The sequence below is a fragment of the Oncorhynchus kisutch genome, linkage group LG20, assembly GCF_002021735.2.
Source record: "Oncorhynchus kisutch isolate 150728-3 linkage group LG20, Okis_V2, whole genome shotgun sequence".
NCBI lineage: Eukaryota > Metazoa > Chordata > Actinopteri > Salmoniformes > Salmonidae > Oncorhynchus > Oncorhynchus kisutch.
In genome coordinates, this window is record NC_034193.2 from 8974397 (window position 1) to 8999985 (window position 25589).

General features: G+C 45.2%; 1 protein-coding gene across 6 annotated transcripts in view; it reads right to left on the reverse strand.

Annotated features, from left to right (window-relative positions):
* Positions 1-1593: 1593 nt before the first annotated feature.
* LOC109865233 (myocardin) overlaps positions 1594-25589 on the reverse strand; it is a 164706-nt gene continuing 140710 nt past the window's right edge. For 2 of the 6 annotated variants that reach the window (XM_031799707.1, XM_031799711.1), the window contains 10 exons: positions 10301-10515; positions 7542-7637; positions 7104-7420; positions 6810-6966; positions 6097-6621; positions 5223-5723; positions 4752-4895; positions 4284-4412; positions 3901-3958; positions 1594-3608 (listed from right to left, as the gene is read on the reverse strand). In XM_031799707.1, the coding sequence (XP_031655567.1) occupies positions 3004-3608; positions 3901-3958; positions 4284-4412; positions 4752-4895; positions 5223-5723; positions 6097-6621; positions 6810-6966; positions 7104-7420; positions 7542-7637; positions 10301-10515 (2747 nt within the window). In that variant the 3' untranslated portion in view covers positions 1594-3003. The remainder of the gene's footprint in view (positions 3609-3900; positions 3959-4283; positions 4413-4751; positions 4896-5222; positions 5724-6096; positions 6622-6809; positions 6967-7103; positions 7421-7541; positions 7638-10300; positions 10516-25589) is intronic. The other 4 variants (XM_031799709.1, XM_031799710.1, XM_031799713.1 and 1 more) reach the window with 4 other exon arrangements.

A 25589-nucleotide genomic window follows, 5' to 3' on the forward strand; every position in this document is an offset into this window, starting at 1 on the left:
ATCAATGACATGACCTCCATGCTGCCCGTTTCTGCATGACTCAAGAAGGCAAAGAGCTCCTTTGGGTCTTTGGCGGGTGGGGAAGCTAAACTAATGCGTGATAGTGAGAAGGAGAGATGTCGTGTGGGAAAATGGCTTTTCCCCCCACTCAATCTGTCCAATGTATCACCTTATCGCCTCTAAAATGTCAATAAAACCCTATAAAGAGTTTATATAATATGTCATTACATACCTATTTGAAGGTTTGTGTCAAATTTGAATTGGGTTTTTAGGACGGTTTTAAAGTGATCTTAGAGGTAAACAGGTTTTTTTGAGAATCGTGATCGCTTACAGTGACGACGCAAAAAATGACTAAGTATTCCCCCCCTTACCCCCGTCCCTGTCTTGTTTTTAAACGATGAGAGAAGTGCTACACCTGGTGGAGAGAGATTGTAAAACAGAAATAGTAGCTTTATGCGTGCTGTACGTTACGACATGACACGTCACGATGTAACGGAGGGTTCGTTATTTTAACTTTTCTCCAATATTATAGAGCCATTACCATGTCGATCAACGCTTGAATAGAAACCTAGTTCACACGCCAGATTTTGAAGTCAACACAGTCGCCACAGTCCCATTAGTTTTCTTTGCAGCCTCTTTTGAATGTCGCGGTTGCGCACATTTGTACGGAATGGGGTGAATTTACCTTAGTCTCTTGTTTTTTCTAGGTAGCTAGCTAGTAAACACTATAGTATCTTGTTGAGTTTTCTAGGTAGCTAGCTAGTAGACTATAGTATCTTGTTGTTTTCTTGGTAGCTAGCTACTATAGTCTATTGTTATTTTCTTGGTAGCTAGCTACTATAGTCTATTGTTATGTTTAGGTAGCTTAGCTAGCTAGTAGCTAGACACTATAGTCTCTTGTTGTGTTTTCTAGGTAGCTAGCTAGTAGCTAGACACTATAGTCTCTTGTTGTATTTAGGTAGCTTAGCTAGCTAGTAGCTAGACACTATAGTTTCTTGTTGTGTTTCCTAGATAGCTAGCTAGTAGACACCATAGTTTCTTGTTGTGTTTTATACGTAGCTAGCTAGTAGACGCTACAGTCTTGTGTTTTATAGGTAGCTAGCTAGTAGACACTATAGTCTCTTGTTGTGTTTTCTAGGTAGCTAGCTAGTAGACACTATAGTTTCTTGTTGTGTTTTCTAGGTATCTAGCTAGTAGACAACAGTCTCTTGTGTTTTCTAGGTATCTAGCTAGTAGACACTATAGTTTCTTGTTGTGTTTTCTAGGTACCTAGTTAGTAGCTAGACACGAGTCTATTGATGTGTTTTCTATGTAGCTAGGTAGTAGCTAGACACTATAGTCTCTTGTTGTGTTTTCTAGGTAACTAGCTAGTAGCTAGACACTATAGTATCTTGTTGTGTTTTCTAGGTAACTAGCTAGTGGCTAGACACTATAGTCTCTTGTTGTGTTTTCTAGGTAGCTAGCTAGTAGACACTATAGTCTCTTGTTGTGTTTTCTAGGTAACTAGCTAGTAGCTAGACACTATCATCTCTTGTTGTGTTTTCTAGGTAGCTAGCTAGTAGACACTATAGTCTATTGTTGTGTTTTCTAGGTAGCTAGCTATTAGCTAGACACTAGTCTCTTGTTGTGTTTTCTAGGTAGCTAGTCACTATAGTTTCTTGTTGTGTTTTCTAGGTAGCTAGCTAGTAGACACTACAGTCTATAGTGTTTTCTGGGTAGCTAGCTAGTAGACAACAGTCTCTTGTGTTTTCTAGGTAGCTAGCTAGTAGCTAGACACGAGTCTATTGATGCGTTTTCTAGGTAGCTAGATAGTAGACACTAGTTTCTTGTTCTGTTTTATAGGTAGCTAGCTAGTAGACACTATAGTTTCTTGTTGTGTTTTCTAGGTAGCTAGCTAATAGACACTATAGTCTCTTGTTGTGTTTTCTAGGTATCTAGCTAGTAGACAACAGTCTCTTGTGTTTTCTAGGTATCTAGCTAGTAGACACTATAGTTTCTTGTTGTGTTTTCTAGGTACCTAGTTAGTAGCTAGACACGAGTCTATTGATGTGTTTTCTATGTAGCTAGGTAGTAGCTAGACACTATAGTCTCTTGTTGTGTTTTCTAGGTAACTAGCTAGTAGCTAGACACTATAGTATCTTGTTGTGTTTTCTAGGTAACTAGCTAGTGGCTAGACACTATAGTCTCTTGTTGTGTTTTCTAGGTAGCTAGCTAGTAGACACTATAGTCTCTTGTTGTGTTTTCTAGGTAACTAGCTAGTAGCTAGACACTATCATCTCTTGTTGTGTTTTCTAGGTAGCTAGCTAGTAGACACTATAGTCTATTGTTGTGTTTTCTAGGTAGCTAGCTATTAGCTAGACACTAGTCTCTTGTTGTGTTTTCTAGGTAGCTAGTCACTATAGTTTCTGGTTGTGTTTTCTAGGTAGCTAGCTAGTAGACACTACAGTCTATAGTGTTTTCTGGGTAGCTAGCTAGTAGACAACAGTCTCTTGTGTTTTCTAGGTAGCTAGCTAGTAGCTAGACACGAGTCTATTGATGCGTTTTCTAGGTAGCTAGATAGTAGACACTAGTTTCTTGTTCTGTTTTATAGGTAGCTAGCTAGTAGACACTATAGTTTCTTGTTGTGTTTTCTAGGTAGCTAGCTAATAGACACTATAGTCTCTTGTTGTGTTTTCTAGGTAGCTAGCTAGTAGACACTATAGTTTATTGTTGTGTTTTCTAGGTAGCTAGCTAGTAGACACTATAGCCTCTTGTGTTTTCTAGGTAGCTAGCTAGTAGCTAGACACTATAGTCTTTTGTTGTGTTTTCCAGGTAGCTAGCATGTATCCTGCTGTGTTTGGGGCTGGCAGGTAGCCTGCCGGTTAAGAGCGTTTGAATCCCTGAGCCGACTCGGTGAAAACTCAGAGCAAGGCACCTAATTGCTCCTGTAAGTCACTCTGGAAAAGAGAGTCTGCTGAATTAATAAAATATTGTTATTTTTGTAGGTTGCTAGTCTCCGGTGTTTCACCAGTGCTCTAGATGAAGGTCCATGGCTGTATTCAGGTTGATGTCTGTAACGTCCAGGAACTCTGTGTTGAAGATGCTTGACCCGGTTGGAGGGACAGAGCTGAATCCCGTCGCCAAGCTCGGGGGCGTCAGGTCCAGCCATTCCATCGTCTCCCACGGCGACTCGCTAAACGTCATGCCGACCATCCCCTGCACCTCGGCCACAGACGTCACTTTCGAGTGGATGGGAGATAGAGGTGTTGGGGTTTCCATCAGGCCCCTGTTGGAGAGCAGTTTGTCCTGGTGGTGGTGGTTCGGACCGGGGTAGCCCTCTAGTCCAATATCCCCCTCCTCTCCCTGCCCTGATTCCTCTGCGCCCATCTTGAGAAGGGCGACCTCACCCCCTCGGCCTAGAGGGCTTCCCAGCAGGGTCTCCAGGTGGCTGTCTGCAATGTGATTGGCTGTGTGATCGTAATTGAGCTGGGAGGGGGACAGGTGTTCATAGTGTCTTCGGTGGAACTTTGGGTCGGCAAGGTCGGTGGTTCCAGGGGACACTGTAATGTGAGGCACAACTTTGGTTACAGAGGACCTCTCCCTCTCTTCTCTGGCGTTAGCTGGTATCTCTTGAAGGAAGAGGATGGGGGGAGGGGGAGTCACAGCACAGAGTGTGATTTAATACCCATGTAAGAGGGAAATCTGGAGTTACTTAACTAAGGGGTGAAGGATGGTGCGTAGGCAGGCAAACTGACTAGTACCTTATGAAGGGGGACTAAATTGCTGCAGTTACTAAGCCATTAGTCATTGGTAATCATAGCAACAACATGCACTGACAGCTATATCGCTACCCAATTTCTAAGACTACACAATTGTATACATCACACACATTTGAGACTGATTCTGAGTCAGTTCACCCACCTCCACTCTCTATGAGCACATCCAGAAGCTCATCCATCTGCTGACTTCTGGTCAGTTGCTAAAAAAAAAAAGAATTCAAATGTTATTAAGACTTGTTACATTTGTGCTTTTATAAATTCTTTAGACCCAGTCCAAAGATTATGATTGTAATATGGATATACTATTGATGTTATTGCTGTCGGCAACCACAACTCTACATAACACAACCACACAGCAGTCAGCTCTGAAGAAACAGTCAAACTTGGTCACGGGTGCAATGTGATGGATGGATAAACAAAGCGAGAGAGAGAGAGAGAGAGGACGCCTCGGAGGTTACAACAATGAAACACAAAGCGTTGGCCAGCCATGATCAGGAGCAGAGTTTGGTGTATCATTTAGTTTACCTGCTTGACTGCATCCTCATAGCAAGGGGGCTGCCTAGAGTCGGATGCAGCTGAATCTGAGCTACAGAAGGCGGGGGACGAGACCGGGCACTTTTGGCCAACGTGCTGGGGACAGGGCAATATAGGTATCTATATGAAAGGCGAAAAAGGTTGTATTACTGATTTGATTTAGTGTAAGAAACTTTCATCTACGAATCCTGATTAAAAAAACAAGATGCTTAAAAAAAGTTGTGGAGTTACTGAGAAAATGAGATCTCTAGCTCAAAAGGATATAGTGGGAGGGAACAGCTGGGAACAGCTTCATCTTTCTCAAAAGATTGAGTTGTGAAGAGTACCATGAACCTCATGATGGAAGTTTTAGAGAGAAGCAACACATGAATGGAAGGCAGAAATGTGATGGGTGGATATGTGACACATAACCACGTAAATCCGCCACAGACCAAGTTCAGACAGAAGAATAGCTCTCACCTGCTGCATATTTGGGTTCTTGGACTTAAGGTTGACCCTGCGGTTCAGGCTGTTGTCGGCTGAGTTGGGGAGCGCTGACTGAAGCCCTCTCTGGTCAGAGGGATAGGAGCAGTTTACAGCCTGGCCTTCATTCTTCTGGTGAATCTGTTAGGAGAGCAGACATGACTATCACGACCAAGGGCACAGGGGGCGTGGGGCATGTCTCCCCCACATTCAGAAATTGAATTCTTGCCCCCCCAGTTTTATCATTGGAATGTGATACAAAAACGAGGCAGCGGTGTGCTTTAGGACCATGCGGACGCCTCCGAGGGGTCAGGTAGACTTTTTGAAGTGTATATCCGACTGGAAAATGTCCCCCTCCCCACTTCTAAAACCAAAGTTGCGCCCCTGATCATGACCCCTGAGAATAGAGTCACAACAAACAATATAAAGGGCTTTTACCTCGTAACAAACATAATGCCTAAGGCATACCTGCATGTTGCAGGTCCTGGTGCTGGCCTGGTTGAGGGGCTGGCTGCACCTGTCTCTGCCCAGCGGCAGTGACAGCAGGTAGGGGTTGTTGGGGGAGGAAGGCTGGGGGCTGTTGGACTTCTTGGTAATGGGCGAGTCTTCAGGAGAGCACTGGGGACTCAGGAAGGCACACATGCCTGAGGGACTTCCAGAGGAGGTGGTCTGGTCCAGGCATCGTGGCCCATCAGGGCCCCCCATACTGGGCAGGGAGGCACCGCAATGGCCCATCTCCTCCATGCAGCTTCCTGGAGGACTCTTTAGGTGCTTGGGGGAGGAGAAAGGGCAGCTGGAGGAGAGGGACATGGGCTCCTGCTTGACTGTCACCCCAAAGAAGTGCTGCCCCATCAGGGACGGGGATTGCTGGAGGGGAAGGTGGTGGGGCTGGGATGGAGCCAGGACACCCTCCTGTGTGGCGCCATGGCAACGCTTCCTCTTGTGCAGCTGCATCTTGAGCTCCTCCACCTGTTGAACAACAGACTGTTAACAGTAGGTCAGCTGTTGAACAACAGACTGTTAACAGTAGGTCAGCTGTTAAACAACAGGCTGTTAACAGTAGGTCAGCTGTTGAACAACGGGCTGTTAACAGTAGGTCAGCTGTTGAACAACAGACTGTTAACAGTAGGTCAGCTGTTGAACAACAGACTGTTAACAGTAGGTCAGCTGTTAAACAACAGGCTGTTAACAGTAGGTCAGCTGTTGAACAACGGGCTGTTAACAGTAGGTCAGCTGTTGAACAACAGGCTGTTAACAGTAGGTCAGCTGTTGAACAACAGGCTGTTAACAGTAGGTCAGCTGTTGAACAACAGGCTGTTAACAGTAGGTGTGGTTTACCCACCTGTCTCTGTTCCTGGTGCAACTTCCACGTCAGCTCCTCAATCACTTTCTGTTTTTCCACCAAAATCTTATCCTTCTCCCGCTCCATTCCTCCAACCTCCCCTCCCTGCAGTCCTACCCCGCACAAACCCCCTCCCCCCTGGCCTTCCTCAGCGCTGAGCTGGCCTGGGGACGGCTGGATGCAAAACAGTGGCGAGGAGGACATGGGCATGCCGCTGAAGCTGTCTGGGAGTGAGCCGCTGAGGGAGAGGTCTGAGGAAGTGGGGGATATGGGTGGGGTGGACGAAGTGCTGGGGTAGGGGTAATACCCGCCCTGGGAGAGGGTGCTGGAGGAGGAGGGGGACTGGTAGGAGGACAGGGACCCCGTGGGGGTGACAGGGAAGGTGATTGTGGTGATGTCATTGGAGCCTGAATGGGAGGGGCTTGAGGTGTGGTCCTTGAAGGGGCAGAGTCTCTCGATGAGGGCCATCTTGGTTCCTGAGACTGGCATGCCCCGGATCCGCAGCTGCTGTCTGAGCTGTGACACCTTTTGGATGGAGAGAGAAAGAGAGAGAGAGAGAGAGAGAGAAGAGAGGAGGGATAGAGGAGAAAGAGAGGGAAGGAGGGGGAGAGCAAGAGAGGGATGGAGAGAGAGAAAAAAACAGTATGTGAGTTCTCTTTCCAATTTGTACTAAGGAATATTTCCCTCACTCTACGGAGAGAGAGAGTACCTACCTTCAGGTCATCCAGGTTAGGTGGGAGAGGAGCAGGTTTGACTGATGAGACGTTGGTTTGACCGGAGTATGTGGTCTTCACTGAAGACAAGGAGCTACTGTTGACTGTGTTAGTAGGAACACTCGAGGTACACACCATCAGCTGCTCACTGGATTGTCTACAGATAGGGGAACAGAAGATTTCTGGGAGATAAACACCACAAAAGGCAACAATATTATGCAACATTCAGTACATTGAAGGCCAGATCTGAGACATGGGGTTAGGTTTAGACCACTCCCTATCCGAGTTACTCACTTCTGGGCTAGGGCCGGCTGGTGCAGAGGCTGGTAGTTGAAGCTATGCTGGCGTTGCTGTGTGTGTTGGGCATGTCGGGAGTGTGTGTACTGTGAGTGTGTGTGTGAATGTGTGTGTGCATGTTTCTGTTGGCTGAGGATCTGCAGCTGTAGGAAGAGCTGTTGTTGCTGCAGGAGCCTGGTATAGGCCGAGTCCATGGGAGGGGGGGACTTCTCGGCCTTCTGGTCCGGAGGGATGTACTGGTGGTACTTCAGCTTCTTCACCTTAGGCTTCACGTCTTTGGGCTTTTTGTGGCGGTTCTTGTCTGGGGTCTTGGACTGTAGAATCAAATGGGAGAAATAGTGAGGAACATACTATTAAATCCAATACAAGTTGATGTTTTCTCATGGGATACATAGTCTATAAACAGGTCTATGACAGTATAGGGTCTGTTCCTACGTTGACTACGGCCGGTGGGGCTGCAGACTGCCTATCGTTAGCCACAGACAAGCCATCTTCCTGGCTCTGATCAGACGGGTCTCTGTTCTGACACCCCTGGAACATAAAGATAGCCAAGGAGTCAGTAGAAAGACATTAATGCAGAAAATGCCAGCTACTAGGTAGCTACCTAGAAAACACAACAAGAGACTATAGTGTCTAGCTACCTAGAAAACACAACAAGAGACTATAGTGTCTAGCTACTAGCTAGCTACCTAGAAAACACAACAAGAGACTAGTGTCTAGCTAGCTAAGCTACCTAAATACAACAAGAGACTATAGTGTCTAGCTACCTAGAAAACACAAGAGACTCTAGTGTCTAGCTACTAGGTAGCTACCTAGAAAACACAAGAGACTATAGTGTCTAGCTACTAGCTAGCTAAGCTACCTAAACACAACAATAGACTATAGTAGCTAGCTACCCAAGAAAACGACAAGAAACTATAGTGTCCACTAGCTAGCTACCTAGAAAACACAACAATATACTATAGTGTCTACTAGCTATGCCAACTACATTCATTGGTTGGCCAACCTGAAAATAACAAGACGAATTCAAAGACAACCCAAATAAATTAAATTATTGAAAAAAATGAACAAAATTGTTGACATTTGAAAATAGGAACTGAGTACTAAGTCCAAGCTGACTTTCGGTAATCACTTAAATAAGCAAACAGTTTATGGCAGAAACTTCTATTGACTGTTGGGAACGATGTCGTCATCTCTGTCCACAAAGTGAGAGTGAGGAGAGGGGTGTGGAATGCAGGGAGTAACAGATGATAAAACACAGGAAGCAGTAGCCAGCAAAACACTGTGTCTGTGTGAGACAGACTAACTGGCAGGGAGGAATGTGAAATGTGAAAAGAGCAGTCACTCAAGTTCCAACGGTCACTAGAGAACCCTTGGGTAGGATGCTGTAGTTCTCCCAGCCACCACAGGAGGGAAGTATTACCTTTCTAGGGCTGGTGAGGAGGAGGAGGAGGATTACCTGTCTAGGGCTGGTGAGGAGGAGGAGGAGGATTACCTGTCTAGGGCTGGTGAGGAGGAGGAGGAGGATTACCTGTCTAGGGCTGGTGAGGAGGAGGAGGAGGATTACCTGTCTAGGGCTGGTGAGGAGGAGGAGGAGGATTACCTGTCTAGGGCTGGTGAGGAGGAGGAGCAGGATTACCTGTCTAGGGCTGGTGAGGAGGAGGAGGAGGATTACCTGTCTAGGGCTGGTGAGGAGGAGGAGGAGGATTACCTGTCTAGGGCTGGTGAGGAGGAGGAGCAGGATTACCTGTCTAGGGCTGGTGAGGAGGAGGAGCAGGATTACCTGTCTAGGGCTGGTGAGGAGGAGGAGCAGGATTACCTGTCTAGGGCTGGTGAGGAGGAGGAGGAGGATTACCTGTCTAGGGCTGGTGAGGAGGAGGAGGAGGATTACCTGTCTAGGGCTGGTGAGGAGGAGGAGGAGGAGGATTACCTGTCTAGGGCTGGTGAGGAGGAGGATTACCTGTCTAGGGCTGGTGAGGAGGAGGATTACCTGTCTAGGGCTGGTGAGGAGGAGGATTACCTGTCTAGGGCTGGTGAGGAGGAGGATTACCTGTCTAGGGCTGGTGAGGAGGAGGATTACCTGTCTAGGGCTGGTGAGGAGGAGGATTACCTGTCTAGGGCTGGTGAGGAGGAGGAGGAAGATTACCTGTCTAGGGCTGGTGAGGAGGAGGATTACCTGTCTAGGGCTGGTGAGGAGGAGGATTACCTGTCTAGGGCTGGTGAGGAGGAGGATTACCTGTCTAGGGCTGGTGAGGAGGAGGATTACCTGTCTAGGGCTGGTGAGGAGGAGGAGGAAGATTACCTGTCTAGGGCTGGTGAGGAGGAGGATTACCTGTCTAGGGCTGGTGAGGAGGAGGAGGATTACCTGTCTAGGGCTGGTGAGGAGGAGGAGGAGGATTACCTGTCTAGGGCTGGCGAGGAGGAGGAGGAAGATTACCTGTCTATGGCTGGTGAGGAGGAGGAGGATTACCTGTCTAGGGCTGGTGAGGAGGAGGAGGAAGATTACCTGTCTAGGGCTGGTGAGGAGGAAGATTACCTGTCTAGGGCTGGTGAGGAGGAGGAGGAGGATGATTACTTTTCTAGGGCTGGTGAGAAGGAGGAGCAGGATTACCTGTCTAGGGCTGGTGAGGAGGAGGAGGAGGATTACCTGTCTAGGGCTGGTGAGGAGGAGGAGGAGGATTACCTGTCTAGGGCTGGTGAGGAGGAGGAGGATTACCTGTCTAGGGCTGGTGAGGAGGAGGAGGATTACCTGTCTAGGGCTGGTGAGGAGGAGGAGCAGGATTACCTGTCTAGGGCTGGTGAGGAGGAGGAGGAGGATTACCTGTCTAGGGCTGGTGAGGAGGAGGAGGAGGATTACCTGTCTAGGGCTGGTGAGGAGGAGGAGTATTACCTGTCTAGGGCTGGTGAGGAGGAGGAGGATTACCTGTCTAGGGCTGGTGAGGAGGAGGATGATTACCTGTCTAGGGCTGGCGAGGAGGAGGAGGAAGATTACCTGTCTATGGCTGGTGAGGAGGATTACCTGTCTAGGGCTGGTGAGAAGGAGGATTACCTGTCTAGGGCTGGTGAGAAGGAGGATTACCTGTCTAGGGCTGGTGAGGAGGAGGAGGATTACCTGTCTAGGGCTGGTGAGGAGGAGGAGGAGGAGGAGGATTACCTGTCTAGGTCTAGTGGGGGCTGGTGATGAGGAGGATTACCTGTCTAGGTCTAGTGAGGGCTGGTGATGAGGAGGAGGAGGGGGTGCTGCCCATGGCTTCAAAAGAGGGGCATGCGGACCCCTGGGACTCATCACTGTGGGGTTGCTCTGGAGACAGACTGCTACTGTGGATTTGCTCTGGAGACAGACTGTCACTGCTGCTGTCCTCCTCGAATGCATACGAGTCCTCCTGCTTAGGAAGTGTCCCATGTTTTACTGGAGAGAGGGCGAGAGGAGAGAGAGAAAGAAGGGAGAGGGAGAGACAGAGAGGGAGGAGAGGAGGTGATGAGAAGTTGATGTGGTTCACTACAGAGATAACCACACAGTTAAATCGCACACAGGGAAACAGTCGACTGAAACTTGACACACGATGAGATAACGGGAAAGAGGGCTTAGAATTCAAGGATGTTAAAACATGAACAAGTTCATATCTTTAAATATTTACAGAGGTTAAAACAAAACCCAAATTGTAGGGTTGTGTGTTAGTGGAAGATATGGTCTCTGTGTGAATGTACAATATGTTCCTGTCTGTGTACTGCCTGTGTACAACACAGTCCCTATCTGCTCTGTTTATCATCAGTATTCACACACTGCTCTGTACAACACAGTCCCTATCTGCTCTGTTTATCATCAGTATTCACACACTGCTCTGTACAACACAGTCCCTATCTGCTCTGTTTATCATCAGTATTCACACACTGCTCTGTACAACACAGTCCCTATCTGATCTGTTTATCATCAGTATTCACACACTGCTCTGTACAACACAGTCCCTATCTGCTCTGTTTATCATCAGTATTCACACACTGCTCTTCTTCACAGTGAACACAGCCCTGATTGGCTGAAGTGATAGTGAACAGAGAGCCTTTATTGGTTTATCTGAGAGAGACTGTGCTATCTGGAGGTGCAGAGCCTGAGGTTAGCACTGGGACAGAGCCAGGAGAGGGGAGGAGGGTGGTAGTGTGTGTGTGTGTGTTTCCTTTAGTATGAGAACATGTGACCTGCCAAGAGTCAACCCTGGTTTCAATCACACCATCAGCTCCGCTCTGTGTCCTCCTCTGTCTTCACACATGGCCTTGTGCACTCACCTGTTATATCCTGTGTTATATCCTGTTGGTTGGATCTCTCTCAAATAGTCAATAAGTCAAATAGTTTTCCATGGTGTACTGTCGACTTAGGGCCAGATAGCACTGCATTTTGCTTTGTGATTGTGTTTCTCAATAGGTCATGTGGTTTTGTTTTGATTGTGTTGTAACTTTGTTTATTCTGATTTATTCGATGTTCTGGTCCTGAGGCTTCAGTGTGTTAGTAGAACAGGTTAGTGAACTCAGGACCAGCTGGATGAGGGGACTGAGGCTTCAGTGTGTTAGTAGAACAGGTTTGTGAACTCAGCCCCAGGACCAGCTGGATGAGGGGCCTATTTTCTTTTCTCAGCTCTTGGCATTGCAGGGCTTGGTAATGATATGCGAGGGGGTCACTATATTTGAGATGTTTCCAAAACTGAATTGCTCTGTTTTTTTGTTGTTATTATTGGCCAAGTTCTGCCCTCCATGCAATCTTACAGAACTCTGTCATGGGGTGTTTGTCCCATTGGGTGAAACCCTACACCTCACTCCCAAGCGCAATCAGTTCAATGACACATTCAATTAGTTTTAGCAAAATTGTATGCCCTGTGGTTTTTCTGTCTCAGTTCTCTCTCTCTCTATTCAAGAAGTAGGGTTGCCTACTTTAGTCCCAGTCAGGGACAGAACAAGTTACTACTGGGCTATTATCAAATAAAATAACATTTTATTTGTGTAATGATGTACGCTGATAGTCGGGATGCAAGTTCAGGGAGTGAATACATTTAATAAATATACGAACAAAACAAGAAACACGAACAGCACACCAACATGAAACAATAACGCCTGGGGAAGGAACCAAAGGGAGTGACGTATATAGGGAAGGAACCAAAGGGAGTGACATATATAGGGAAGGAACCAAAGGGAGTGACATATATAGGGAAGGAACCAAAGGGAGTGACATATATAGGGAAGGAACCAAAGGGAGTGACATATATAGGGAAGGAACCAAAGGGAGTGACATATATAGGGAAGGAACCAAAGGGAGTGACATATATAGGGCAGGTAATCAAGGAGGTGATGAGTCTCCAGGTGAGTGTCAATAAGCGCTGGTGCATGTGACCATGGTGACAGGTGTACATAATAATCAGCAGTCTGGTGACCTAGAGTCCAGAGAGGGCGTATACGTGACAGTACCCCCTCCCTGACGCGCGGCTGGGACGCTGACAACAGGGATGATCCCGTGGATCAGGAGTGGACCGGCCACCTCTCCCGAAACGCGGGAACCTGTTGAGCCGGCTGGGGCACGGGAGCCTGGCGACCTAAAGCACCGAAGAAGGAGCAGACGAAACACCACCCCCTCTCCGACTCGCGGCTCCAGCTGCAAGACGCCGACCAGAGAGAAGTTCCCGAGGATCAGGAGCAGACCGCTCACCTCCATAGAAGCACAGGAACCTGACAAGCAGCCAGATGCGCCGGAGCCTGGTGAGCCAGCTGTGGCATGGGAGCCTGGTGAGCCAGCTGTGGCATGGGAGCCTGGTGAGCCAGCTGTGGCATGGGAGCCTGTCGAGCCTACCGAGGCAACAGACGCTTGAACCGCCAAAACCGAGTCTTGACACCCCGATATACCGGCTGAGGCATGAAAGCCTGAAGAGCCGCCTGAGGCATCCTCTGTTGCTGCAGAACCCAGACCCGACGTCACCTCCAACACAAAAACAAAAAACACTCCCTGATGGTGAGGCGTTATTCTGTAACGATGTAAACTGAGAGTCGGGAAGCAAGTTCAGGGAGTGAATAAATTTAATAAATAAACAAACAAAACACGAACAGCGCACCGACAGGAAACAGATACAGAAACAATAACGCCTGGGGAAGGAACCAAAGCGAGTGACAGATATAGGGGAGGAACCAAAGAGAGTGACATAAATAGGAAAGGAACCAAAGGGAGTGACATAAATAGGGAAGGAACCAAAGGGAGTGACATATATAGGAAAGGAACCAAAGGGAGTGACATATATAGGGAAAGAACCAAAGGGAGTGACATATATAGGGAAGGAACCAAAGGGAGTGACATATATAGGAAAGGAACCAAAGGGAGTGACATATATAGGGAAGGAACCAAAGGGAGTGACTTATATAGGGCAGGAACCAAAGGGAGTGACATATATAGGGAAGGAACCAAAGGGAGTGACATATATAGGGAAGGAACCAAAGGGAGTGACATATATAGGAAAGGTAATCAGGGGAGTGATGGAGTCCAGGTGAGTGTCATTAAGTGCTGGTGCGTAATAATCAGCAGTCTGGCGACATAGAGGCCAGAGAGGGAGTATACGTGACAATGTCACATGCTTCGTAAACGACAGGTGTGGACTAACAGTGAAATGCTTATTTAACAGACCCTTGCCAACAACGCAGAGAGAAAGAACATAGAAGAATAAGCCCTTAAACCAACAATATAGAGTTTTTAAAAAGTAAGTATATACAGTGCCTTGCGAAAGTATTCGGCCCCCTTAAACTTTGCGACCTTTTGCCACATTTCAGGCTTCAAACATAAAGATATAAAACTGTATTTTTTTGTGAAGAATCAACAACAAGTGGGACACAATCATGAAGTGGAACGACATTTATTGGACATTTCAAACTTTTTTAACAAATCAAAAACTGAAAAATTGGGCGTGCAAAATTATTCAGCCCCTTTACTTTCAGTGCAGCAAACTCTCTCCAGAAGTTCAGTGAGGATCTCTGAATGATCCAATGTTGACCTAAATGACTAATGATGATAAATACAATCCACCTGTGTGTAATCAAGTCTCCGTATAAATGCACCTGCACTGTGATAGTCTCAGAGGTCCGTTAAAAGCGCAGAGAGCATCATGAAGAACAAGGAACACACCAGGCAGGTCCGAGATACTGTTGTGAAGAAGTTTAAAGCCGGATTTGGATACAAAAAGATTTCCCAAGCTTTAAACATCCCAAGGAGCACTGTGCAAGCGATAATATTGAAATGGAAGGAGTATCAGACCACTGCAAATCTACCAAGACCTGGCCGTCCCTCTAAACTTTCAGCTCATACAAGGAGAAGACTGATCAGAGATGCAGCCAAGAGGCCCATGATCACTCTGGATGAACTGCAGAGATCTACAGCTGAGGTGGGAGACTCTGTCCATAGGACAACAATCAGTCGTATATTGCACAAATCTGGCCTTTATGGAAGAGTGGCAAGAAGAAAGCCATTTCTTAAAGATATCCATAAAAAGTGTTGTTTAAAGTTTGCCACAAGCCACCTGGGAGACACACCAAACATGGAAGAAGGTGCTCTGGTCAGATGAAACCAAAATTGAACTTTTTGGCAACAATGCAAAACGTTATGTTTGGCGTAAAAGCAACACAGCTCATCACCCTGAACACATCATCCCCACTGTCAAACATGGTGGTGGCAGTATCATGGTTTGGGCCTGCTTTTCTTCAGCAGGGACAGGGAAGATGGTTAAAATTGATGGGAAGATGGATGGAGCCAAATACAGGACCATTCTGGAAGAAAACCTGATGGAGTCTGCAAAAGACCTGAGACTGGGACGGAGATTTGTCTTCCAACAAGACAATGATCCAAAACATAAAGCAAAATCTACAATGGAATGGTAGAAAAATAAACATATCCAGGTGTTAGAATGGCCAAGCCAAAGTCCAGACCTGAATCCAATCGAGAATCTGTGGAAAGAACTGAAAACTGCTGTTCACAAATGCTCTCCATCCAACCTCACTGAGCTCGAGCTGTTTTGCAAGGAGGAATGGGAAAAAAATTCAGTCTCTCGATGTGCAAAACTGATAGAGACATACCCCAAGCGACTTACAGCTGTAATCGCAGCAAAAGGTGGCGCTACAAAGTATTAACTTAAGGGGGCTGAATAATTTTGCACGCCCAATTTTTCAGTTTTTGATTTGTTAAAAAAGTTTGAAATATCCAATAAATGTCGTTCCACTTCATGATTGTGTCCCACTTGTTGTTGATTCTTCACAAAAAAATACAGCTTTATATCTTTATGTTTGAAGCCTGAAATGTGGCAAAAGGTCGCAAAGTTTAAGGGGGCCGAATACTTTCGCAAGGCACTGTACAAGGGGTACCAGTTACCGTCTATATGCAGGGGTAGGAGGTAATTGAGGTAGATACTGTATATACAAGGGGTACCAGTTACAGTCGATATGCAGGGGTAGGAGGTAATTGAGGTAGATACTGTATATACAAGGGGCACCAGTTACAGTCGATATGCAGGGGTAGGAGGTAATTGAGGTAGATACTGTATGTATAACTAGGAATAAAGTGACTGATAATAAACAGTAGCAGCAGCGTATGTGATCGAGTCAAAAAAGTTAGCGCAAAAAGGGTCCATTCAGATAGTTAAATAGTTAACCAAATAGCTACACGGACTAACTATTTAGCAGTCTTATGGCTAGGGTTGCACATTTTTGGGAACATTCAGAGGTGGAAACTTTCTGTGGGAATTAACAGGAATATATGCAAATTAATAGTAATACCATTTAAAATGCAGATGTTTTTGCATTGGATATATACATCATATCATATGGAGACAGAAACATAAACCTTATCATAAGTAGACATAATTGCAAATGATTAAATCCAATAGAAAAAAAAAAGTTTAATTACGAATTGAACTTAAATTAAATGAGTTGACTCTTTACATGGGATGATTTCACTGAACAACAAAAGAATGGGAATATTGAATGATCTCCAATGATCCATCGCATCTCCTAAAAAACGTTTTCAACATACATCTGTAAAATGATAGTCTAGAAACTAAAGCTTTGGTTGTCTTCCTCTCAGGCTTCCATGTCTTCTCCCTGGACCTCCTCAATGTCCATCTCTTGAACATCAGACTGAGGCCTCATCTTCACTGTCACTTTCCAACCTTGTTGAGGATGGCTCGTTGTCAGGCTCAAAAAGCCAAAAATTTGCCCAGATGGCCACTGATTATTCAACCCTTGTATTTGTCAGCCTGTTGCGTGCTGTGGTGTGTGTGTTCCCAAACAAGGACCAGTTGCGCTCTGAGGTGACTGATGTTGGTGGGATTTGGAGGATGATGGAGGCAACACGGGAAAGAGCCTCAGATCCACAAAGTCCCTTCCAGCAGGTGGCTGATGTTGGCACGACTGCCATATTGCATCTCCATCCCAAAGCCCTTACTTGGAAGTGTACTTCGCCAGACTGCCAAGAACCTTGCCCTCATCCAGGCTAAGGTGTCGAGACACGGTAGTGATGACACCATAGGCCTTGTTGATCTCTGCGCCAGACAGGATGCTCTTGCCAAGATACTTGGGGTCCAACATGTACACTGCGGCGTGTATGGGCGTGTATGGCCTTCAGGCAGAAGTCCACACATTTTGATATATTTCAGAACTGCTGTTTCCTCTGCTTGGAGCAACAGTGAAGTGGGCAGGGCAGTACGGATTTCTTCTCCTACATCTGCAAGCAGAGTCTGAACATCAGACAGGATGGCATTGTCTCCCTCAATCCATGGAATGGCTGCTGCTATAGGTTTCAGGATGCTTACCACTCTCTCCCAAAATACATCATCCAGGAGGGTCCTCTTGATGGGTCTTGTCCATATTGTGATATGTGATATGGCCATTTCTTGGAGACTCCTTCCCCACCAGGAGACTGTCAAACATGATGACAACACCACTTACTGATCGCTGCAGCTGTACACGGCCCATCTGTAAATAGCCCATCCAACTACCTACCTCATCCCCATATTGTTTTATTAACTTTTTTGCTCTTTTGCACACCAGTATTTCTACTTGCACATCATCACCTGCACATCACTCGTGTTAACTTGCTCAATTGTAATTTAAATTGTAATTACTTAGCTACTATGGCTTATTTATTGCCTTAACTCCTTATGCCATTTGTACACACCTCTATATAACTCCTTATGCCATTTGTACACACCTCTATATAACTCCTTATGCCATTTGCACACACCTCTATATAACTCCTTATGCCATTTGTACACACCTCTATATAACTCCTTATGCCATTTGTACACACCTCTATATAGACTTTTCTATTGTGTTATTGACTATGTTTGTTTGTTTATCCCATGTGTAACTCTGTGTTGTTTGTGTCGCACTGCTTTTGCTTTATCTTGGCCAGGTCACAGTTGTAAATGAGAACTAGTTCTCAACTAGCCTACCTGGTTAAATAAAGGTGAGAAAAAAAAGAAGTATAATAAATGACACCACTCCAACAGGTGGTGCTCTTATTCTTCTCACTTTGCTTGGTGAGGTAGATTTCTGCTATAACTTGATGACCCTTCTCATACCTAACCAATTCCTTGGCTCTCTTGTAGAGTGTATCCATTGTTATCAGTTCCATGATGTCCTTGAGGAGCAGATTCAATGCATGAGCAGCACAGCCAATGAGTGTGATGTGAGGGTAGGACTCCTCCACTTTAGACTAAGCAGTCTTCATGTTCCCATCATTGTCTGTCACCAGTGCAAATACCTTCTGTGGTCCAAGGTCATTGATGACTGCCTTTCAGCTCATCTGCAATGTAGAGACTGGTGTGTCTGTTGTCCCTTGTGTCTGTGCTCTTGTAGAATACTGGGGTCTGATTAATCATTTTCACCTCGAATAGAAGTAGAGGGACTGTAATTCCATTGAATTGGGGATAGTTTAACCAAAATATGCCACAATACCTAGAATTGACTTATGTGTATCCCACAAAAAAAGGTTCACTGTTATAAGCTATCTTTTTTTTAATGAATTTAAGCAAAATTCCCCATATTCCAAGGCTTAACTTTCCATGGAAAATTACCTGGAAAGTTTCAGACCCTTTGCAACTTACAGCTGTTGGTTCCAGACAAGATGCTCTCAATGGTGCAGGTGTATAACTTTTTGTAAGATATGAGGGCCCATGCCAAATCTCTTCAGCCTCCTGAGGGAGAGGAGGTGTTGGCGTGCCCTCTTCATGACTGTGTTGGTGTGTTTGGACCATGATAGATCCTTAGTGATGTGGACACCGAGGAACTTGAAGCTCTCGACCCACTCCACTACAGCCCCATTGATGTGAATGAGTGCATGTTTCCTGTAGTCCACGATCAGCTCCTTTGTCTTGCTGAAGTTGAGGTAGAGGTTGTTGTCCTGGCACCAGACTGCCAGGTCTCTGACCTCCCCCCTATAGACTGTCTCATTGTCGTCGGTGATCATGGCTACCACCATTGTGTCTTCTGCAAACTTAATGATGGTGTTGGAGGTGTGCTTGGCCACGCAGTCATGGGTGAACAGGGAGTACAGGAGAGGATCCCATGATGAGGGTCAGCGTGGCAGATGTGTTGTTGCCTACCATCACCACCTGGGAAGTCCTGGATCCTGTTGCAGAGGGAGTTCTTCAGTCCCCGGTTCATTAGCTTAGTGACGATTACTGTGGGGATGACGTCGTCGATGCACTTATTAATGAAGCCAGTGATTGATGTGGTATACTCCTCAATGCCATCGGATGAGTCCCGAAACATATTCCAGTCTGTGCTAGCAAAACAGTCCTGTAGTTTAGCATCCGTTTCATCTGACCACTTCCACATTGTGCGTGTCACTGGTACTTCCTGTTTGAGGTTTTGCTTGTAAGGAAGGAATCAGGAGGATAGAGGTATGGTCAAATTGGCCAAGTGGTGGGTGAGGGAGAGCTTTTTATGCATCTCTGTGTGTGGAGTAAGATGATCTAGAGGTGGTTCACTTCTAGTTGCACAGGTGACATGCTGGTAGAAATGAGGTAAAACAGATTTCAGTTTTCCTGCTTTAAAATCACCAGCCACGGTCTTAGTGCCAGCATCGGTTTGTGGTAAATACGAAAAATATGGATTGAAATGCTCTTGGTAAATAGTATGATCTACAGCTTATCATGAGGTATTCTAACTCAGTAACTATTAGTATTGCTGTGTATGTTGTTGTATTGATGTTATAATCTCTCTATCAGCAGACCTCAACTGTTTTGAAGTGTCAGAGATCTAATATTTTCAAAGATGATAAACAAAATGGAAGAGGTCATTGGCACATTACCGGACAGCTGAACAACAGCCGTCTTCAATCAGATACCTCTTCGTAGGTGACTCACTGGAGCCATGTAAATCAGACACAGTCAAAACAGAGATGTGGGGAGGGACACCCACACACACAGACAAACACACACTCGCCCTTCTCCCCTGGACCCAAATACAGCTGCTGTTTGTCTCTATAAAGCATGTCGCTGTTCCTAGGGAGGTAGAGTAAACCTCGGTGCTCCAGCCTTTTATTGACCACAATATGTTTACTGAAGAGACAGAGGAAGAGAGCATAAAACCATCGTATACAGAAACCCTGGCTGGTCACATAGAGAGAGAGCATGACTAACATACTTGGATGTAAGAGAAACTTTTGCATATGTCTGGACTGTTAACTCCCTGGACTGTTAACTATTTTGTATAGGAGTTGATTCAGGCCAGTTGGGCTCGCTGCTCATCTGAATCTCCAGTGCCAATACATTCACTGATGACGTATAAATAGTGACGTTACATTTGATACCGGAGCTTCGAGGCATTTATCGAAATCGCTAACTTCGAAGCAGCGTGCCGATGCGTGTCTCACTTTATCAGAAATACGTCATCAATGACGTCTTAAGCTTTGTTTGATCACATGCTTTTTTTTTTTTAAACGCGTGTTGCAAAATCCCACTGACTTCGCTGTGGTTCCAGTGCTTTCTTGGATTCCAAGCTGCTTTCAAACACCGACCCCTACTGGACACCATACTTTCAAATATACACTGAACAAAAATATAAAAGCTACATGTAAAGTGTTGTCTCATGTTTCATGAGCTGAAATACAATATCCCAGAAATGTTCCATATGCAGAAAAAGCTAATTTCTCTACACATCCCTGTTAGTGAGCATTTCTCCTTTGCAAAGATTATACCTCCACCTGACAGGTGTGGCCTATTAAAAAGCTGATTAAACAGCATGATCATTACACAGGTGCACCTTGTGCTGGGGACAATAAAAGGCCACTCAAATCGACAGTTTTTTCACACAACACATGAAAAACAATCTCATAATCACACGCTGCTATTTATTGCTGACCAGCAGATGCCACTAATGTGCATTGTGAATAGCTAATGAACCTCTGAGTAACCCTTTTTTGACACAATTTGGTGAAAGCGGCGAAGCCTTCAGAAAGCCTTGGTTTCCAATTCACTATTTGTAAGCTTCCTGGTTCGAGACAGTTCCAAGCAGTGAGTGATCATTAAAATGTAGGGGAGGCGACTCATTCAAATATTTGGGGGTGTGGTTTTCTCACAGCTCTTTTTGTGCAACCGTGAGTTAGAGTATCATTCCAGTTGATCTAATCTGTTGTGTTATTTAACATGTTATATATGACGATGGCCAGCGTCTTGTGAAAGACTTCTACATGGCCTTGTGTCGATTGAGAACGGTTGACGAAATCACTCAGTGGTTCTCAGTTCTCAGGGAACCTCAGCTGTTCCAGAGGGATTCTAGATTAAATTTGTCAATTCAGAATAATAACACAATAATACAATATAATATGGCTGACCAGAATAATACAAATAAAAACCTGTATGATGCTTCAAAAGCATCTACAATCTTTCAGATAAGGTTCTTTATGGAACAATTCTCCATAACGATTCTATAAAAACACAAAATGTGTTCTACATAGCCCCCCAAAAGGATTGTAACCATAGCAGAACCCTTTTTGATGCTATAAAATAACTTTTTGTAATGGTTCTTTGTAGAACCTTTGGAAAGGGTTCTTTATAGCACCACACAGGTTCCATTTATAACTTTACGAGCAAAGTTCTTCATATATCCTTCAAAAAAGGGTTCCATCCTTACACGGTACTATTTAACCATTATTTTTTGGTGTGAAGGCAGTCAGACTCCCTCCACTAGATACGTGTTTTGTTGTTGAGCTAATTAAAAAAGGGGGGACTGTGACATGGGTAAGACTGCCTTATGTGCACACACACACACTATACAAATAATCCTGGATTAGGTTGGCTCAATATCCGTGCTTCTTTTAGGATGGGTTACCTGCTGGTGTGCTGCAGCCTGAGCTACCTTGATTAATCCCCCGAGAGAAATAGTGAGAGCATTTATTTGGTCAAATCTTTAACCCTTTACACTCCTACCTGTATACAGGTTGAAAATGGTAGATTTGGGCACTGATAAACACCTAAATTGTAACGCAGTGGCTGTACAGTAACATACTATACATGACGGCGGAGTTCTGGCTCTACGCTTCACGGCGCTGTATGGGTTTTGACTGACAGCCGTTCTGAACATGAGCACCTCGCGCCACAAGTAGTCGCTCCCGTCCCTCCCACTAATTGGGCAACTTTTGCAATTGTTTTGTAGTCTGAGGGAAATGCTGTAAATTAAGAGGATCTATGGATTTTGAAAGATGAGAAGTTGAGGATTATATGATGTCATACAAGCAAGCTAAAACACCTGTGAGTCCAAATGTGCACTTCAACTCATGTCATATACGGTGTCAACATTTATAATCACTATGTTTGAATTACAGTTACCAGATGACATGGCGTCTGGGTTGTTCTGAACAGAATGACCCTGTGTTTGTCTACTGGGAAGAACATTTGTGCACTCATGACTTCTTTCTATGGGCAGTGGCGAACCCGTCATTCAGGGCAGGCCACTTTCTTGTTGTTGCCTATTTTGCATGTTGTTTAAGCATTAATACGTGTCACAAATCAGTTTGCAAACAATGTAAAATAAAATAATAATTGAGTTAATAAATCCTCCATACAAACATGGTCTCCTTTTTTGCTTTCTTGAGTGAGGCAGCTCCAACATACAGGTGTTTCAACCTAGTGCTTCTATGTGTTGGTGGGGAAGCCAGCGGAAAATACGGAACGTAGGGGGTAGGTACTGTTCTTTAGTTGCGGCCATGATTGGCTCAGTGTTCTGTCACTCATGGGGACAACCATCACTCCTGTGTTCCAATGGCACATTGTGTTAGCTAATCCAGAAGAAACCCTTTTGCAATTATATAGCACAGCTGAAAACAGTTGTGCTGATTAAAGAAGTAATACAACTGGCCTTCTTTAGACTAGCTGAGTATCTGGAGCATCAGGATTGTGTTTTCATCAGTCTATTCTTGTTCTGAGAAATGAAGGCTATTCCATGCGAGGAATTGCCAAGAAACTGAAGATCTCGTACAACACTGCGTACTACTCCCTTCACAGAACAGAACAAACCTGGCCCTAACCACAATAGAAAGAGTGTGAGGCCCCGGGGGAACAACTGAGCAAGAGGACAAGTACTTATGAGGTCCTAGTTTGAGATATGGACTGGGTAGTCTACAGAATGTAATGTAATATAATCAAATAACAAGGGCCCTTTTGCAACCATCGATGGCACTAGATTGTCGCCAGCTGATGTCTCGTAAACCATTAATATGAACTAAATTCACCAGCACAGCTAATATCAATTGCAACCATTATTGGTCACCTCATTACCGCTCCCTAAGGATGATGTCGGTGTTACCCTTAGTCCTGCTTGCAACCAAAGTCTTTGAAGATATGTTTTGCCCTCTGGTTGGTATTGTCACAGGAACAATGTAGTTATTTTTGAACAAACTAAGGACAATTTATCAATTTGACAAGCATTCAATATAATAATAATGGCGCAATGTTATGGGCCCCGAACCAATTGTGTGTTTGAGTATTTTGTGTGTTTTTTCACATTATTTGTATCGTATTTGTACTTAATGTTCTGCCACCGTCTTTTATGACCGAAAAGAGCTTCTGGATATCAGAACAGCGATTACTCACCTCGAAGTAATCCACCTCACCTGGACAAAGATATTTTCTTTAACGAGTTGGACGTGAAGGATTTACTCCAGATGCCCGACATGCCCCAAATCCCCGTCATTCGCATGAAGATGCAGATACAGGGGACGCAGGTCTGAGTGCCTTGAGAGAATTCATCGGCAAGTGGGTAACCCGCCTCTACCATCCGTCCTATTGGCTAACGTGCAATCAATGGAAAATAAACTGGATGAGCTCTGTTCAAGAGTATCCTACCAATTGGACATAAAATGTAATATCTTATGTTTCACCGAGTCGTGGCTGAACGACGACATCGATAATATACAGTTGGTTGGTTTTTCCGTGCATCTGCAAGACAGAAAAGCGGTGAGATAAGGGATGGTGGTCTGTGTCTATTTGTCAATAACAGCTGGTGATCGAAATCAAATATTAAGGAAGTCTCAAGGTTTGCTCGCCAGAGGTAGAGTATCTCATGATAAGCTGTAGACCACACTATTTACCAAGAGAGTTTTCGTCTATTTAACACGACAAACCGATGCTGCCACTAAGACCGTACTCAACGAGTTGTATAGGGCCATAAGCAAACAAGAAAATGCTCATCCAGAGGCGGCACTCCTATTGCCCGGAACTTCAATGCACGGAAAACTTATATCCGTTTACCCTCATTTCTACCAGTATGTTACATGTGCAACAAGAGACAAATATGCGTAGAAAGCTCTCCCTTCCCCTCAATTTGACAAATCTGACCATATTCTATCCTCCTGATTCCTGCTTACAAGCAAAAACTAAAGCAGGAAGTACCAGTGTCTCGCTCAATATGGAAGTGGTCAGATACGCAGATGCTAAGCTACAGGGACTGTTTTGCTAGCAGAGACTGGAATATGTTCCGGGACTCATCCAATGGCATTGAGGTGTATACCACATCAGTCACCGGCGTCATCAATAAGTGCATTGATGACGTTGTCCCCACAGTAATTGTACGTACATACCCCAACCAGAAGCCATGGATTACTGGCAACATCCACCACTGAGCTAAAGGGTAGAGCTGCTGCTTTCAAGTAGTGGGACTCTAACCAGGACACTTATAGAAATCCCGCTATGCCCTCAGAGAACCATCAAACAGGCAAAGCGTAATACAGGACTAAGATTGAATCCTCCTACACCGGCTTTGACGTTCGTCGGATGTGGCATGGCTTGCAACTATTACGGACAACAATGGGAAGCCTTAATATAACCGTACAGAATGGCAAATAACAGAGCTCATTGTCTCTCTGTCACATTGTCAGAGGTTTGGCTTTGACTCTCCAGTCCTCTGAAGGATAATATAGTGTGTGAGTGTGTGTGTAACCAGTGGTAAGTGTGCGGAGGAACAGAAACCAGAGGCACGGCATGGCCTATCAGTTTCTGGGAGTCTCCCGGAGATAAAGCAAGCAGCATGGGCAAACGTGATTGGTTGACAGGGCAGATTACTCTTTTAGAAATGTTTTTCGATTGGACGTTTATCTGGTGATAGTAGGTGAGAGGTCGGCGGTACACATGAAAAGGGTTTTGGCATCTATTACTTTCTCACACCACACACACACACAACACACACACACACACACACCCTCTGGATTGCATTCCCCTGCACACACCATTGTTTATAAATACCCAGGCAAATGCACTCACACAGAATACAGCTCTGGCCTCTATAGTGGAGATGCCCTTGTTTCTCTAACAGATGTTAGCCAGTTTGTAATATACTTAGGAGCATTAAATGCAGATGAAATATGTCATTTCATGACTCCAGTTTATATTATGAGGTTAGAGGTATAGATCATAGATCCGCTTGTATCATATCATGTGGGTTAGAGGTATAGATCATAGATCCGCTTGTATCATATCATGGGGTTAGAGCTATAGATCATAGATCTGCTTGTATCATATTATGGGGTTAGAGGTATAGATCTGCTTGTACATGGTGTACAACCCACTCACTCTCTCTCTAGTAATGCAGTACATGGTATCCCACTCTCTCTCTCTCTAGAAATGCAGTACATGGTGTCCCTCTCTCTCGCTCTCTCTCTCTCTCTCTCTCTCTAGTAACGCAGTACATGGTGTCCCTCTCTCTCTAGTAACGCAGTACATGGTGTCCCACTCGCTCTCTCTCTAGTAATGCAGTATATGATGTCCCACTCTCCCTCTCTCTGGTAACGCAGTACATGGTGTCCCACTCTTTCTCTCTCTGGTAACGCAGTACATGGTGTCCCACTCTCTCTCTCTCTCTCTAGTAACGCAGTACATGGTGTCCCTCTCTCTCTCTCTCTAGTAACGCAGTACATCGTGTCCCACTCCCTCTCTCTCTGGTAACACAGTACATGGTGTCCCACTCTCTCTCTCT